The 16,954-nt window shown below is 41.2% G+C and overlaps 1 protein-coding gene across 1 annotated transcript in view; it reads left to right on the plus strand.

Moving 5' to 3' along the window:
• LOC122551869 (E3 ubiquitin-protein ligase MARCHF4-like) overlaps positions 1–7,306 on the plus strand; it is a 281,240-nt gene extending 273,934 nt beyond the window's left edge. Inside the window, exon 4 of the mRNA XM_043694417.2 lies at positions 5,944–7,306. Coding sequence (XP_043550352.1) covers positions 5,944–6,263 — 320 coding nt within the window. The 3' untranslated portion in view covers positions 6,264–7,306. The remainder of the gene's footprint in view (positions 1–5,943) is intronic.
• The last annotated feature ends 9,648 nt before the right edge of the window (positions 7,307–16,954 follow it).

Consider the following 16,954-nt stretch of genomic DNA (forward strand, 5'->3'; position numbering starts at 1 on the left):
GAAAGCATACCAAACGCCTTCTTCACTATCCTATCTACCTGCGACTCCACTTTAAAGGAGCTATGAACCTGCACTCCAAGGTCTCTTTGTTCAGCTCCACTCCCTAGGACCTTACCATTAAGTGTATAAGTCCTGCTAAGATTTGCTTTCCCAAAATGCAGCACCTCGCATTTATCTGAATTAAACTCCATCTGCCACTTCACAGCCTATTGGCCCATCTGGTCAAGATCCTGTTGTAATCTGAGGTAATCCTCTTCGCTGTCCACTACACCTCCAATTTTGGTGTCATCTGGAAACTTACTAACTGTACCCTTATGCTCGCATCCAAATCATTTATGTAAATGACAAAAAGTAGAGGTCCCAGCACCAATCCTTGTAGCACTTCACTGGTCACAGGCCTCCAGTCTGAAAAACAACCCTGCACCACCACCCTCTGTCTTCTACCTTTGACATTTTAAAAGCAAGGTTTAGTAGATGTTATCAAATTGAGAAGAAATCGAGTGAGGAGAACTACTTTATAAGAACTCCAGACAGGAAAGAAATCTCAGAGTGTGTCATGTGAATATACTCAAAAGGTATTTTGTTAGGGAAGGAAAGCAAGAGGAGAAGGTGTTAATGATTACAGCACAGAAGGAAGAACCAAGTTCTGAATTGGACATTCCTCAAATCAAACTGGACATTGAGGAAGTTGTCAAAAATTGGGATTATAAATGATTGAGTTACCTTCCACAAGAAAATGACCTGAAAGAATTATTACTATCACATGAGGAGATATGCGGAAATAAACTGGAAGTACTAACCTAATTGTGCATGATGTAGATATTAGATTACTTACAGTGTGGAAACAGACCCTCCGAAGAGCAACCCGCCCAGACCCATTCGCCTACTTTATGCAAGGTTTGTGAAGGTTTGTAGCTCAGGTTGAGGTTTAGGGTGTAGGTTTGCTCGCTGAGCTGCAGGTTTGATATCCAGACATTTCATTACCTGGCTAGGTAACATCATCAGTAACGACCTCTAAGTGAAGCGAAGCTGTTGTCTCCTGAAATTCCATGCAAGGACTGCAGTTTCGACTGGGACAACACATCTATCCTGGGACAGGCTCAGCAAAGACATGCCAGAGAATTCCTAGAGGCCTGGCACTCCAACCACAACACCATAAACAAACACATAGATCTAGATACCATCTATCAACCCCTCAGAAAATGAACAGGAAATGACATCACCACAAACCCCAGGAACCCCATCCAGAAGAAAGAGAAAGATATAATTAGAAGGCAGGAGACAACAGCTTCACTTGGAGGTCGCCACTGATGATGTTACCTAGCCAGGTAATGAAACGTCTGGATATCAAACCTACAGGTCAGCGAGCAAACCTACACCCCATTCCCCTACATTTACCCCTTCACCTAATACTATGGGCAATTTAGCATAGCCAATTCACCAAACCTGCACATTTTTGGACTGTGGGAGGAAACCGGAGCACCCGGAGGAAACCCACGCAGACACAGGGAGAATGTGCAAACTCCACACAGCAGTTGCCTGAGGCGGGAATTGAACCCGAGTCTAGGGCACTGTGAGGCAGCAGTGCTAACCACTGTGCCACCGTGCCACCCATATAGCAGATGCTGTTCGATTAAGCAACATCCTTCTTAGTACCATTCTCTAAACTTGGCACAGGTTCAGAGGTGATAGAGTGCATGCTCCATGATGGCATAATCGAGTGAGTTACAGTGACTGGAACTTACCTCTGGTCAAACTGCCAAAGCCAGATGGTACCCAATAATCATGTGTGGACTATCGCAAAGTCAACGCTGTTACAAAGACTGATACATATCAAATTCCACGGTTGGAGGACTGTGTCGAAAAAATGGGACAAGCAACTTGCACTTCTAAGTTGGACTTGCTCAGAAGCTACTGGCAAGTACCTCTGTCAGAGAGAGCATCACTTCAAAGTCATGCCATTTGGTATGAAAAATGCTTCAGCCACATTTCAGAGACATAGAAACAGAGAAAAGTACAGCACAGAACAGGCCCTTGGCCCACAATGTTGTGCTGAGGATTAATCCTAATATAAAATAACCTAACCTACACTCCCCTCATGGGGCCATGTTATTGGACATGTACAAATGGCCCCATGGGATTCGAAAACAAAAGTAACTGGGGTATTTCCCACACCGTCAATGAAAAACGTAGTACTACAGTTCCTGGATTTGAGTGGATTTTACCGAAGGTTTGTGCCTAACTTTCGCAGTGTGGCTGCTCCACTCAGCGAATTGTTAAAAAAAGGTCAACAAGTTTCAGTGGACTGTCAAAAGGCATTTGACAGCCTAAAAACTGTGTTAACCATTGCCCGAATATTAGCCACACTGGATTACACAAAGCCTTTCAAGGTGGCTATCAATGCCAGTGATGTGGGTGTCAGTGCAGTGCTCCTGCAGGAGGATTATGAGGGAATGGAAAGACCCATCGGGTATTTTTCCAGGAAGTTGAACGTTCCTCAACAGAAATATTCAATGGTGGAGAAAGAGACTTTAAGCTTGGTGTTGGCATTACATAATTTCAGCATTTATATTACCAGCAATGCATCTGAGACAATTGTATATACTGATCACAACCCATTGACATTTGTGGAAAATGTTAAGGACAAAAATGCCAGAGTGTTTAAATGCAGCTTGTTGTTGCAACCATTCAATTTGACAATTGTGCATGTGGAAGGTCAAGATGTGTTATCAAGACTCAAATGAGAAATAGAGGCATTCGGTGGTGGGTGTACCGCGGCCTGAATTTGCATGTGGTTGTACATGTTTGCATGTTTATAGTTAATATAATGTATATGTGTGTTCAGATCACTAACTGGGTTTTGAAGGGTTAAAAATCTTTTGGTATTGATGGTCCATTTTTTTAAGGGGGGGGAGATGTTTCACAAAGCTAGTCCCTTTTCTTCTAAAAGCTGTTCCTTGGCTCAAGGAGACTCTGTCCATGATATTTCTCAGAAAGGTAATAAACCGGACCAGGCTCCAATCAGTCTGGTTTGGTACAGAGATGAAAAGGATTCTGAGGGGCCTTTCATTTATATGTAAACTGATGAGACTTTAGGCCAAAGTGTCATGTTTTAGAAGTGACCGGTATAATGAAAGGTCAGCTCTCTAGCTGAGCAGTTTTTAGTTCAGTCTTGAACTGGTTGGAAGCACTCTCTCTCTCTCTCTTCTCTGCCCTTTAACTTCAACCTGCAAGCATGTGTTCCATTTATATTGGTTTTTAAAGGGAGTTTGCTTATTGGGACTGTTGAGTATATTCGGAACAGCATTATTATGTCAAGTTGGATAGGTTGAGTTCTGTAGGGGTTCTTTATTCTATTCTTTCTGTTTCATTGTGTAATTTTGTGAATATATTTTTGTCTATTTTAAAATCTAGTAGTCAACCTAGCTATCCTACTCTGGGTAATTTTCACTGTGCACTTACTGAAACAAATTGCAAAGTTATGGTCTGGGGCTGCCTGCTTAACAATGTTTTGAGTGCTCTGGCCTAGTCCATAACAGGATGAGCAGAAATGACATAGGCAATCGTACATGTAAACAACATTCATGAACAGGCTGAGGAGGTAAAAACTGGAAGATTACAGATACAGGCTGAGAAATGATAAAGGGGCTCTCATTCAGCAATTGGATTTGAAGGATAAAATGGATTTAGCCTTTGAAATTCAGTAGTGCAAATGGCTGAATTACAGATTCACATATAGACAGATGAACGCTTTGTAAGAAATCATAATGGTGGCAGGCGCTGAATTCTGATGACATAAATAAAACAAGTAACCATAATTCACTACACAGTTACAGATGTCATTCAGAATGTAGGTTCATTTCCAGACATTTCGTCACCCTACTTGGTAACATCTTCAGTGGACCTCCAGGCAAAGTACTGCTGATAATTCCTGCTTTCTATTTATATGTTTGGGTTTCTTTGGGTTGGCAATATCATTTCCTGTGGTGATGTAATTTCCTGTTCTTTTTCTCAGGGGGTGGTAGGTTGGGTCTAATTTGATGTGTTTGTTGATAGAGTTCTGGTTGGAATGCTACGCTTCTAGGAATTTTTGTGCATGTCGCTGGTTGGCTTTTCCTAGGATGGATGTGTTGTCCCATTAAAAGTGGTTTCCTTCCGTATCTGTATGTAAGGATACTAGTGAGAGTGGGTCATGTTGTTTTGAGGCTAGTTCATGTTCATCTATCCTAGTGGATAGTTTCCTGCCTGTTTGTCCAATGTAGTGTTTGTTAGAGTTCTTGCAAGATATTTTGTAAATGACATTAGTTTTGCTTGTCTGTATAGAGTCTTTCAAGTTCATTACGTACTGTGTTAAGTCTTTGATGTAGGGGAGAGTGGCTAGTGTTTCGGGACATGTTTTGTCTGCTTGTTTGGGTTTGTTGCTGAGAAATCGGCGGACTGTGTTCATTGGGTACCCATTATAGAAGAATACAGCGCAGTACAGGCCCTTGGGCCCTCGATGTTGCGCCGATCCAAGCCCACCTAAACTACACTAACCCACTATCCTCCATATACCTATCCAATGCCCTCTTAAATGCCCATAAAGAGGGAGAGTCCACCACTGTTACTGGCAGGGCATTCCATGAACTAACGACTCGCTGAGTGAAGAACCTACCCCTAACATCAGTCCTATATCTACCCCCCCTTAATTTAAAGCTATGCCCCCTTGTAATACCCGACTCCATACGCGGGAAAAGGTTCATACTGTCTACCCTATCTAACCCCCCATTCTTTTTGAATACACGGTATAGGTGATTTTCCTCTGCTCTGCATAGTTACTCTGTGCTGCAGTGTGTGTTGGCTTGTTGAAATAATGTTCTGATGCAGCTTCGTTTGTGGATGTTGGGATGATTGCTTCTGTAGTTCAATATTTGGTCCGTATGTATTGTTTTTCTGTAGATGCTGGTTTGAAGTTCCCCACTGGCTGTTCACTCTACTGTGACATCTAGGAATGGCAGTTTGTTGTTGTTTTCCTCCTCTTTAGTGAATTTTATGCCAGTTAAGGGTATTATTGATGGTGTTGAAGGTTTCCTCTGTTCACTAAAGAGGAGGAAAACAACAACAAACTGCCTAGCAGGGTGACAAAACGGCTGGAAATGAACCTTCAACTCACTGAGCAAACCTACATCCAGAACTTCAATCTGAGCTACAAATCTTCTCAAAATCGCTAAGATGTCATTCAAGCAAAGCTTAAATGTAGATTAATAAAAGAATTGCACCATTATGAGTGCTTCAGTGTACAAATACTTATAATATTTCCTTAATGTATGCAATAAGAATAAAAGTCAATTACTCTTTGCATTTTATATTAAAATCACAGGATGGTTCCCACATAGAGGGAGGCCATTCAGCTCCACTTGTTCATACTGGCGCTCTGTAAAAGCACCTCAGTAAATCCCACTCCCCACTTCTCCCCCTATCTCAGCCAATCTCTTCCTTTCAGATAATGATCTACTTTCCTTTTGAAAGTCACAATTAAATATTCTCCCTCCCACTTGTGCATTCCGCATCCTGATCATTTGCTGCAGAGAAACATTTTATCTCGTCTCTGATTCTTTTGCTCATTACTCCAAACCAGCGATCACTGATTGACAACTTTTTCATCTTTAGGAACAGCTTCTCCAGCCCCCTTCTGCTCTCTCCAGAAACTTCTTGATTTTGAATATATTTGAGAGACAGTAAGATAACGACTTAAACAAAAGACTCAATGATATTCGGATTGGCAAGTAAAGATAATTCAATTATGAAATATGATGTGAGACCAACATCAGCTCAGATTAAGCAAGCTGTATAGTTCAATTCAATGTTAAAATTACAATGATTTTATCTTTAAAAGTAGTGTGTTGAACTGTGCTACAGTAGTAATCGTAATTTTTGACTGCTCTTTCTATTCTGGCTATCCAGGTTTGATTATTCATGAGGGGCCATCTGTATATCGTATCTTTAAGCGTTGGCAAGCAGTTAACCAGCAATGGAAAGTACTGAACTATGAAAAATCCAAGGACTTGGAGGATCAGAAGAGCAGCATGAACCGTAACAGGAACTCACGGACCGAAAGGTCATCTACAACACACAGTTCCAGAGGCAACCAGCCAATGGCAACCATGTCCAATCATCACTGTGCATACACTATTCTACACATTCTCAGCCATCTGAGGTCTAATGAACAGAGGCACCAACCAAATGCAAACAGAGAACTGGTAATGAGAGTGACCACAGTCTGAGAAAAGATTTGCTTTATGGATACCATGATGAAGCATTTTAACATGGGAATGATAGCACAGCAAGAGTGAAGAGGCTGAGATGAGAAGCTCATGGTAGTAGGACAACATTGGGCATCGTGAATCTACAAGGTCTGTCTGTGGAAATAGGCTACAACTAAGGCCACAGAATGGAAATTAGTCCATTCATAGAGTCACTGTATAATCCGAACTGCCTGTGAAATGAGATAAAAATGGCCACAACTGTTAAACAATTGTTTGAGCAAAGTTTTATTCTTTGATTCAGAACTAACTGCCAAATGGATTACTTAACTGTGATTCAGGCCTAGTAGTCCCATTCAGCAGGTTGCTTTTATCATTACAATATTTCCATTGCCAACATCTGCTGACTGTACAAAATGGAAACAAGACCATTCACAACCTGGTGTTGTTGTTTGACTCTGGGTTGAACTACTGACCCAGATTTGCCCTCACCAAACCATCAATTTAGAGCATGGCACCAGAGCTTGCTTTCATCCCTACCTTAACTCATGTGCTGCTGTATTTTTTTGTTGTGTCTTGTCTGTTCTTGTTCCTATGTAGAAATACATCCTAAACTTTATTTAAAAAATACTTTCCTGGCTGGCCTCATACCTACCACCCTTTTTAAACTTGGCAACTACAAATTTGGTTGCCTGTATTATAACTTCCACCGAATACCATAGCCTGATCACCCTATGCCTTAAAAATATTCAATGACCTTGTCTCCTAAGGCAGAGTTCCAAAGTGTCACAACTTTCAAAGATAAAGAAAATCTCTTCTGTGTCCTAAAGGGTGACTACTAATTTTTAAACAGTCCCCTCTTTGTTTTCAACTGACCCACAAGAGAAACATCCTTCCCATGTCCACCTTGTCAAGACCATTCAGGATCTTATACACTTCAATCAAATCACCCCTCACTCCTCTGAATTCCAGTGGTTGCAAGCCTGGCTATAAAGTCATACAGTATGGAAATAGTTCCTTTGGTCCAATCAGTCCATGCCGACCATGTTTCTTTTTCAATTGTGGGATAACTCTGTTGATATCTGCTCAATTTGTGTAAAAAACTGCAGAAATTTACTCAGCTCTCTTTGTCAGTAGTACTTGCCAATACCCTATTAACAAATCAACTTTAGATAAAAATTACAAATTACCAACCCTATCAATGCAATCTTCTAGACTGGGAATAGGGTATGAATCCATCTGTGTGATTGCATTCACTTTCCTGTAGTCTACACGTAATCTAATTGAACCTTCTGGTTTAGGAACCAATACTACAGGAGGACTCCAATTACTCTGACTTGGTTTGATCAATTGATTCCCCAATGTGGATTGAATTTCCTTTGTTACTTTTGCCTGTTTATCTGGATTTAACCATTGCGGTCGTTGTTTTATCTGGTCCAAATTATCTACATCCGCTCAAGTGCATCGTTGCAAATTTCGTTGTATTTTCTGAGAAAACTCACAATATCTCTCTCACTTTAAAACAAAAATTGATGGAAAAACTCAGCATCTGTGGAGAGAAAGCACAGTTAACGTTTCCGGTCCAGTGATCCTTCTTCAGAACCGAAGTAGCTTGGTAAAGGTTGCTATATGTGCTGAAGGTATGGTGGGGGGAGACAGGAGGAGTAAAGAGTAGGTGGAGATTGAGCCCAGAGAGAGAATAGTTGAGCAGACAAAGGAACAGTAATGGTCATCCTGGAAGAATGAATGGCTGCTAATTGGGACCATTAGTAGCTGACAGTGGGTTGGTTGCGGTAGCATACCATTTGATGACAAGGCCTGGTGTGTGGGGATTGGGATAAAGACATGCTCAGGCTTTGAACTCGATATTGAGTCCTGAAGGCTGCAGGGTCCCCAGGCAGAAAATGAGATGTTGTTCTTCCAGCTTGCTTGCTTTGCTTGCACATTGCAGCAAGCCTGAGACAGACGTGTTGGCCAGGATATACAGTAGTGTATTGAAATGGCAGGCAATGGAAACTCAGGGTCATTTTTGCAGATGCAATGTAAGTGTTCAACAAAGCAGTTGCCCTGTCTGCATTGCGTCTCCCCAGTGGACAGCAGACAACACTGTGACCTCACAAAGGCCACAGTAACAAAAATTCATCTCCTGCTTTAAAAATGGTGATTGTTGCATTTTTATCTTCCCACTCTTTCATCTTGCTCTGCGAAGTTTTTAAATGCTCCTGTGCAATTCTATGCTCCTGTTAACCTTTTGTGAAATGTGGGCATATACTCCAACATTGAATGTTTGTTTTTCAGACTTGACAATTTATCTCTTATATGTCAATAGTCCTTTTATTTCATGTCCATGAACCAATTCAAATGCGCTGAAATGAGTAGATTAATTTGGAAAATCCCTGTTTTAAATTAGAATCAATCATGCTTGACAAATCTGTTATAATATTTCGAGGAGTTAACAACCAAGTTAGACAAAGGAGAGGCAGTGGACATAGAACATAGAACAATACAGCACAGAATAGGCCCTTCGGCACTCGATGTTGAGCCGACCTGTGAACTATTCTCAGCTCGTCCCCCTACACTATCCCAAAATCATCCACGTGCTTATCTAAGGATTGTTTAAATCTCCCTAATGTGGCAAGTTGACTACATTAGCAGGTAGGGCATTCCACGCCCTTACCACTCTCTGCGTAAAGAGATCTATTCAAATTTCCAGAAGGCCTTTAACAAGGTGCTGCACAGGAGGCTGCTAAATAAGGTTAGAGACCATGGTTTTAGGGGCAAGATACTAGCATGGATAGAGGATTGGCTAACTGTCAGAAGGCAGACAGTGGGGATAAAGATGTCTTTTCCAGGATGGTAACTAATGGCTAATGGAGTCCTGCAGGGTTCACTGTTGGGATCACAATTATTCAGGATCTAGATGAAGGAACTGAGGACAATGTTGCTGAGTTTGAAGATACTATAGAGATAGGTGGAGGGACAGTTGGCAGGAAGGCTACTGAAGGATTTTGACAGGCTAGGTAACAGGGCATAGAAAAAGCAGATGGAATGCAATATGGGAAACTGAGAGTTATGGACTTGGGTAGGAAGAATTTCTGAATGGAGAAAGGCTTCAGAAATCTGAGGTACAAAGGGGCTTAGGAGTCCTGTTTCAATCTTCTTAAGATTAGTATGCAGGTTCATTTGGCAGTTAGGAAGGGAAATGCAATGTTTGTATTCATTTCAAGAGGACAAGAATACAAGAGTAGCGATGTAGTACTTCTGAGGCTGTATGAGGCTCTGATCAGACTGCATTTGGAATATTGTGAGCAGTTTCTGCCCACATATCTAAGGAAGGATTTGCTGGTCTTGGAGGGCTTCCAGAAGAGGTTTTCAAAATGATCCTAGAGATAAAGGACTTGTCGTATCAGAGCGGCCGAGGACTCTGGATCTGTACTAAATGAAGTTCTGAAGGATGAGGAAGGATGTGATTGAAAGTTACAGAATACTGAAAGACCTGAATAGCGTGGATGTGGAGAAGATGTTTCCAATAATGGGAGAGGCTAGGATCCGAGGGCACAGACGCAGAGTGAAGGAGCGACCATTTAGAACTGAAATGAGGAGGACTCTCTTCAGCCAGAAGGTGGTGAATCTATGGAATTCATTGCCACAAAAGGCTGTGGAATCCAAGTCACTGAGGGTCTTTAAGACAGAAACGGATAGGTACTTGATTAGTAAGGGGATCAAAGGTTACAGATGGAGACAGGAGAATAGGTTGAGAAATCAGCCATGACTAAACATTGGAGCAAGCTGAATTGGCTAAATGGCCAATTCTGTTGCTAAAACTTATGGTCTTAAGCACAGTTACCATGGCTTCATGAAGGGGAAATCATTCCTGACCACTTTGATAGAATTCTTTGAGGAAGTAACAAGGCAAAAGGTGAAGTAGCAAATGTAATATATTTCTATTTCTATAAGTTTTAAAAGGAAATAAGGGAGCACATTATAAATGCCCTGAGCATTATTTTGCTGAGTTCCCCTGATACTGGAGTCATCCCTCTGGATTAAAAATTGCACATGACATTCAGCTTTTTAAGAAGGAAAAGCAGGAAATTGTAGATCAATTAGGCTAACATTTGTGGCAAGGAAATTGCTGGAGTTTAGAATCAAGGATGGGATTACTGAACCTCAAAAATTTTCAGTTAATCAAGGAAAGCCAACATGGATTCATGACAGGTAGGTCATGACTGTCAAATCTCATTGAATTATGAAGAGGTGAGTAAGGCACAGTGGTTAGCACTACTGCCTCACAGCCCCAGGCACCCGGGTTCAATTCCAGCCTTGGATGACTGTCAGTGTGAAGTTTGCATGCTCTCCCTGTGTCTAGGTGGGTTTCCTCCCACAGTCGAAAGATATTCTGGTTAGGTGGATTGGCTATGCTCAAAGAAAATTGCCTCATGGTGTCCAGGGATATGCAGTTTAGGTGGATTAGCTCTGGTAACAACCCCATGTGGGGTTATTGGGAATGGGGTGGGGTGTGGATTGCTCTTCGGAGGTTCTGTGCTGACTTGGGCTGAATGGCCTCTTTCTGCACTGTAGGGATTCTATGATTCTAAAATAGTGTACAGGGAATTGTCAAAGGATGCTGTTTATCTGGACTTCCAGAAGGCATTTGATAAAATGCCACATAAAAAAACTGTTAACTAAGGTAGAGGTTCATGGAAATAAGGACAAAATACTGACTATGACTGGGAAATTGATTGAGTGGCAGGCAACAAAATATAATGCTAAAGGTTAGATACTCAAATTGGTAAAATGTGACCAGTTGTGCCCCACAAGAATCTGTGTTAGCACCGCAATTATTCACATAATTTACAAACAACTTGTAGAAAGTTTAGATGATAGCATAAAATTACATAGGGATATTGATTGACTAGGTGAATGAGCAAACTGTGGTTGATGGAGTTTAACGTAAGCATGTGTGATGTTATACATTTCGTACCAAAGAAGAATTGATCAAGATACTTTCTACATGGTATGAAATTAAATACAATGCATGTCCAAAGAGACCTGGGGGGGTTCAGATACATAGATATTCAAAATGTCATGAACATGTGCAGGAAATAATCAAAAGGCTAATGGAAGGCTGGCCTTTATATCTATAGGACTGGAGTACAAGGCTCAGAAAGTATGCTGCAATTATACCTCACTGGAGTATTATGAGTAAATCTGGGCACCAGACTTTAGGAAGGATATATTGGCCTTGGAGGGAGTACATTGTAAGTTTACTAGAGTAGAATACAATAGTCTTTGTTACATGCACTCAAATCAGTGCAGTGAAAAGTTTGTAGTGTCGCCTCTCAATGCCATCTTAAGTACAGATACTTTAAGTGTTGTCACAAAGTGAAAAAGACGTTAGCATGAAAATAGAGCTTTAAAAGTCCAGAATGATAATAAAAAGTGACTATAAAGCACTTAAGTTCTAGTCCTTTTCCAACATGAGTCTGTGTCTGCCAGCTTCAGAACACAAGGCCATATTGCCTTTACATGTTGGCTTCTGTCCAGGACTCACTCTGCTGCCACTCTGGCTTGTGCTCACTCTGTTCACACTCCAGATCTTGGCAAGCAATTGGCCCGCACTCACTCTGCTGTGGGACACAGCCCGTGCAGTCTGCTTCCACCTGGGCTCTGGTCGCTATTCATATCCCTTGACTCCATTGTCCAGGTAGAGTAGAGTAGTTAAAAGTTTGGGAACGAAAGTAGAAAAAAAGCAGTGAAGAGAAGGAAAAGGAAGAAAAAGGAAAAGGGATTGCCGAGCAGAGGAGCTCCAACTAGAGCACTTTAATCTGCTGCCATCTGACTTCAGGGCTTAAGTTACAAGCAGAGATTATCAAAATTAGGCATATTTTCTCTAGAATTTGGAAGGTTAAGGAGTGATTTGGTCAAAGTATTTAAGATATCAACAGGAAAGAACAGGGTGGATAAAGGTAAACTATTTCCACTGGTTTGAAATTTTAGGAATAAGAGGCATAGTCTAAAAATTAGGGACAGACCACCCAAGAGAGATGTTGGAAAGTACTTCGACATACAAATGATGGTAGAAGTTTGGAACTCTCTTCCACAAACTACAGTTATTAATTTTAAATCTGAGGTAGATAAATTTTTGTAAAACAAAGTCTTAACGAATGGAAACCAAATGTTGGTATATGGAGTTAGGCAACAAACCAGTCATGGATCTCATTGAAAGGTGGAACAGGTTCAAGGGGCTGAATGGTCTACTCCTGTTCCTATGTTGCTATGAGTTAATAAGGTATGTCATATAAGGCATTTTAATAAGAGCACATGTTGGTGGTTGTACCATAATAACATGGATTAAGTATTAGCTAACTAACAGATAACAGAAAATTGGGATAAAGGGGATACTTTCAGAACACCAAACTGATACTATTGGAGTGCCACAAGGATCAGTGCTTGAGGCACTATTGGTAACAATATACATCTTAAATGAAGGAAGCAGATGTACTTTTGCTAAGTTTGCAGATGACACAAAAATAGATAGGAAGGCAAGTGGTAAGGATGACATAAGAGGTCGATGGCTAGCTATAGAAAGGTTAAGTGAGTAGGTAAACTTGGCAGATAGAATATGATGGTGGTGAGAATATGAGGTTATGCACATTGGCAGGAAAAAAAGAAGAGTTGAATACTGTTTAAATGGAGAGAGATTAGAGAAATCTGTGGCATAGAAGAACATAAGAAATCGGAGCAAGAGGCGGCCTCTGTCACCTCGAGTATGCTCCGCCATTCAACAAGATTATGGCTGATCTTTTTGTGAGCACAGCTTCACTTACCCGCCCGCTCACCCTAACCCTAACGTTCTTTACTACTGAAAAATCTCTCTTTAACTTAAAAATATTGAATGAGGTAGCCTCAACTGCTTCACTGGACAGGGAATCCCACAGATTCTTCTTTAGGTAAAGAAGTTCCTTGTCAATAAAGTGTGGGACTGAAAAAGGCACAGCAAGTCAGGCAGCATTTGAGGAGAAAGATGTCAATGTTTCGGGCATAACCAGTCCTGATGAAGGGTTATGCCCAGAACGTTAACTCTGTTGCTCTTTAGATGCTGCCTGACCTGCTGTGCCTTTTCCAGTGCCACACTTTATCAAAACTGACTCTCCAGATCTGCAGTCCTCACTATCTTTTAAAGTTCCTTCTCAATTCAGTCTTAAAACAGCCCCCTAGTTCTAGTTGCATCCGCCAGTGGAAACAACTTCTCTGTTTCTATCTTATCTATTCCCTTTATAATTTTGTGTGTTTCTCTAAGACATCCCCTTATTCTTCTAACTTGAATATAGTCCCAGAGTACTCAATCTCTCCCCATTGTAAACTAATAGAGAAAGCGAAGTCACATGGTGTGCAGGGCGTTGTAGCTAGGTGGATAAAGAACTGGTTGGGCAACAGGAGACAAAGAGTGGTAGTTGAAGGGAGTTTTTTGAAATGGAGAAATGTGACCAGCAGTGTTCCACAGGGGTCAGTGCTGAAGCCACTGTTGTTTGTGATATATATAACTAATCTGAAAGAGGGTATTGGTGGTCTGATCAGCAAGTTTGCAGATGACACAAAGATTGGTGGAGTAGCAGAAAGCATAAGGGACTGTCAAAGAATACATGAGAATATAGATAGACTGGAGAGTTGGGTGGAGAAGTGGCAGATGGAGTTCAATCCAGGCAAACGTGAGGTGATGCATTTTGGCAAGTCTAATTCTAGAGCGAATTATACAGTGGACAGCCTTGGGAAAAGTTGATGGGCAGAGAGATCTGGGAGTGCAGGTCCATTGTACCTGAAGGTTGCTGCAGAGGTGGAAAGAGTGGTCAAGAAGGCTTGCCTTCATCAGTCGGGGCATTGTGTATAAGAGCTGGCAGGTCATGTTAAAATTGTACACGATGTTGATTCGGCCACATTTACAATACTGTGTACAGTTCTGGTCGCCACATTACCAAAAGGAAGTGGACGCTTTGGAGAGGGTGCAAAGAAGGTTTACGAAGATGTTGTCTGGTATGGAAGGTGCTACTTATGAAGAGAGGTTGAGTAGGTTAGGTTTGTTTTCATTAGAAAAAAAGATATTGAGGGGGGACCTGAATGATGTCTACAAAATCATGAAGGGTATAGACAGGGTATACATAGATAAGCTTTTTCCCAGGGTGAAGGATTCAATAACGAGAGGTCACGCTTTCAATGTGAGAGGTGAAAAGTTTAAAGGGGATACACGCGGCAAGTACTTTACACAGAGGGTGGTGGGTGTCTGGAACATGTTGCCATCAGAGGTGGTAGAGGCAGGCACAGTATATTCATTTAAGATGGATCTGGACAGACGCATGAGTAGGTGGGGAGCAGAGGGATACAGATGCTTAGGAATTGGATGACAGGTTTAGACAGTTGATTTGGATCGGCTTAGGCTTAGAGGGCTGAAGGACCTGTTCCTGGGCTGTAAACTTTCTTTGTTCTTTATAAAGCAACCCTCTCAACTCCAGAATCAACCTAGTGAACCTCCTCTGCATCCCCTCCAGTGCCAGTACACCCTTTCTCAAGTAAGACCAAAACTATACAGTACTCCAAGTGTGGGCTCACCAGCATCACCTCCCTATTTTTAAATACAATCCCTCCAGCAATGAAGGACAATAATCCAATTGCCTTCATAATTACTTGCTGTGTCTGCAAACCAACTCATGCACAAGGACACCCAGGTCCCTCTGCACAGCTGCATGCTATAATTGTTCACCACTTAAATAAATATCCATTTTGCTATTATTCGAACCAAAGCGGATGACTTTGCATTTACTAATATTTAGTGTAATAATAATTGTGTATAGTGTAATAATAATTTAGTGTAATAATAATAATTCTCTCAATAATTAGTGTAAACTGTAAACAACTGCGGTCCCAACACTGATCCCTGAGACACACCACGAGCCACTGATTTCCAACCAAGAAAACATCCATTTATCCCCACTCTTTGTTTTCTGTTAGTTAACCAATCTTCGATCCATGCTAAAACATTACCTGCAATACTGTGAACCTTTATCTTGTGCAGCAGCCTTTTATTCGGCACCTTGTCGAATGTCTTCTGGAAATCCACATATACGACATCTACCGGTTCTCTGTTGTCCACTGCATTTGTAATGTATATAAAGAATTCCAATAAACTAGTTAAACATGACCTGCCTTTCATGAACCCATGCTGCGTTTGCCCAATGGGACAATTTCTATTCAGATTTCGCACTATTTCTAGCTTGATTATAGATTCAAATATTTTCCCCATTTTAAGCTTATAATTACCACCTTTTGTCAAACTCCTTTTTTAAACAGTAGCATCACATTTGCTATTTTCCAATCTTCCATAACCAACCCAGAGTCAGCAAATTTTGGTACATTACCATGAGCACATTTGCTATTTCACCTGCCATCTGTTTTAGGACTCTGGGATGCATTCCATCAGGGCCAGCAGACTTGTCTACCTTCAGTCCATTAGCTTTCCCAACACTGCTTATTTAGTGATAATGATTGTTTCTAGGTCCTCATCTGCCATTGCCTCCTTGTCATCAATTATTGGCATGTTATATTGGCATTAAGTTGGTGCTGGAAAAGCACAGCACATCGGGCAGCATCCGAGGAGCAGGAGAATTGATGTTTCCGACCTAAGTCAATGAAAGGCTTATGCCTGAAAAATCGATTCTTCTGCCCTTCAGATGCTGCCTGATCTGCTGTGCTTTTCTACACAACACGGTTGACTCTGATCTCCAATATCTGCAGTCTTCACTGTCTCCATGTTATATTGGCATGTCCTCCACTGCTCCTCAATTATCTCACCATATAGTCCTTGTTTCCAGTCTACCTTAGTCAACTCCTCCCTCATCCCATTATAATCTCCTTTGTTTGAGCACAAGACACTGCTATTGAATTATACCTTCTCACCCTCCACCTATACTTTAAATTCACCTATACTGTGTTCGCTCCTTCTGAGAGGATTCCTAAATATGAGATCATTAATTTTTCCCATCTCATTACTCAGGACCAGATCCAGAATAGCTTGCTTCCTTGTAGGTTCCATTGCCTGCTGTTTGAGGAAACTGTTGTGGATAAATTCAATGAACCCCTTTTCAATGCTGCCTTAACCAACTTGGTTAAAAATCACACAACATCAGGTTACAGTCCAACAGGTTTATCTGGAAGCACTAGCTTTCGGAGCACTGCTCCTTCATCAGGTAGTTGTGGAGCAGGACCAAAAGACACAGAATTTATAGCAAAAGATTACAGTGAACTTGGTTTGACTAATCAACTTGGAGATTAAAATCTCCCATGATAATTGATGTACCATTTCTTTTTTATTTCTTTGTTTATTGCCCACCCCAATGTGTTGTTATTATTTGGTGGCCTATAGACTATGCCTATCTGACTTTTTCTGTTTACTATTTATAATTTCCACCAACATTGAATCAACCTTTTTGTCCCTAGAATCTGAATCATCCCTCACTATTGTCCTGATGTCTTCCTTAAATATCAGAGCTACTGCACCTCTCTTCACCTCCTGTCTGTCATTCCGAATAAGCTGATACCCCTGGAGGGCCAGTAGGAGTCAAACACATTACTGTGGGCCTAGAGGAATTAAGGGGGCTAAAAGTGGTCATAAGATATCTTTAGCAAACACTGTTAAAGAAAATTCCAAAGCCTTTTATTCA

Source organism: Chiloscyllium plagiosum, unplaced genomic scaffold (assembly GCF_037043375.1).
Source record: "Chiloscyllium plagiosum isolate Xiang-an unplaced genomic scaffold, Cpla_swu_hap1 HiC_scaffold_7, whole genome shotgun sequence".
Classification (NCBI taxonomy): domain Eukaryota; kingdom Metazoa; phylum Chordata; class Chondrichthyes; order Orectolobiformes; family Hemiscylliidae; genus Chiloscyllium; species Chiloscyllium plagiosum.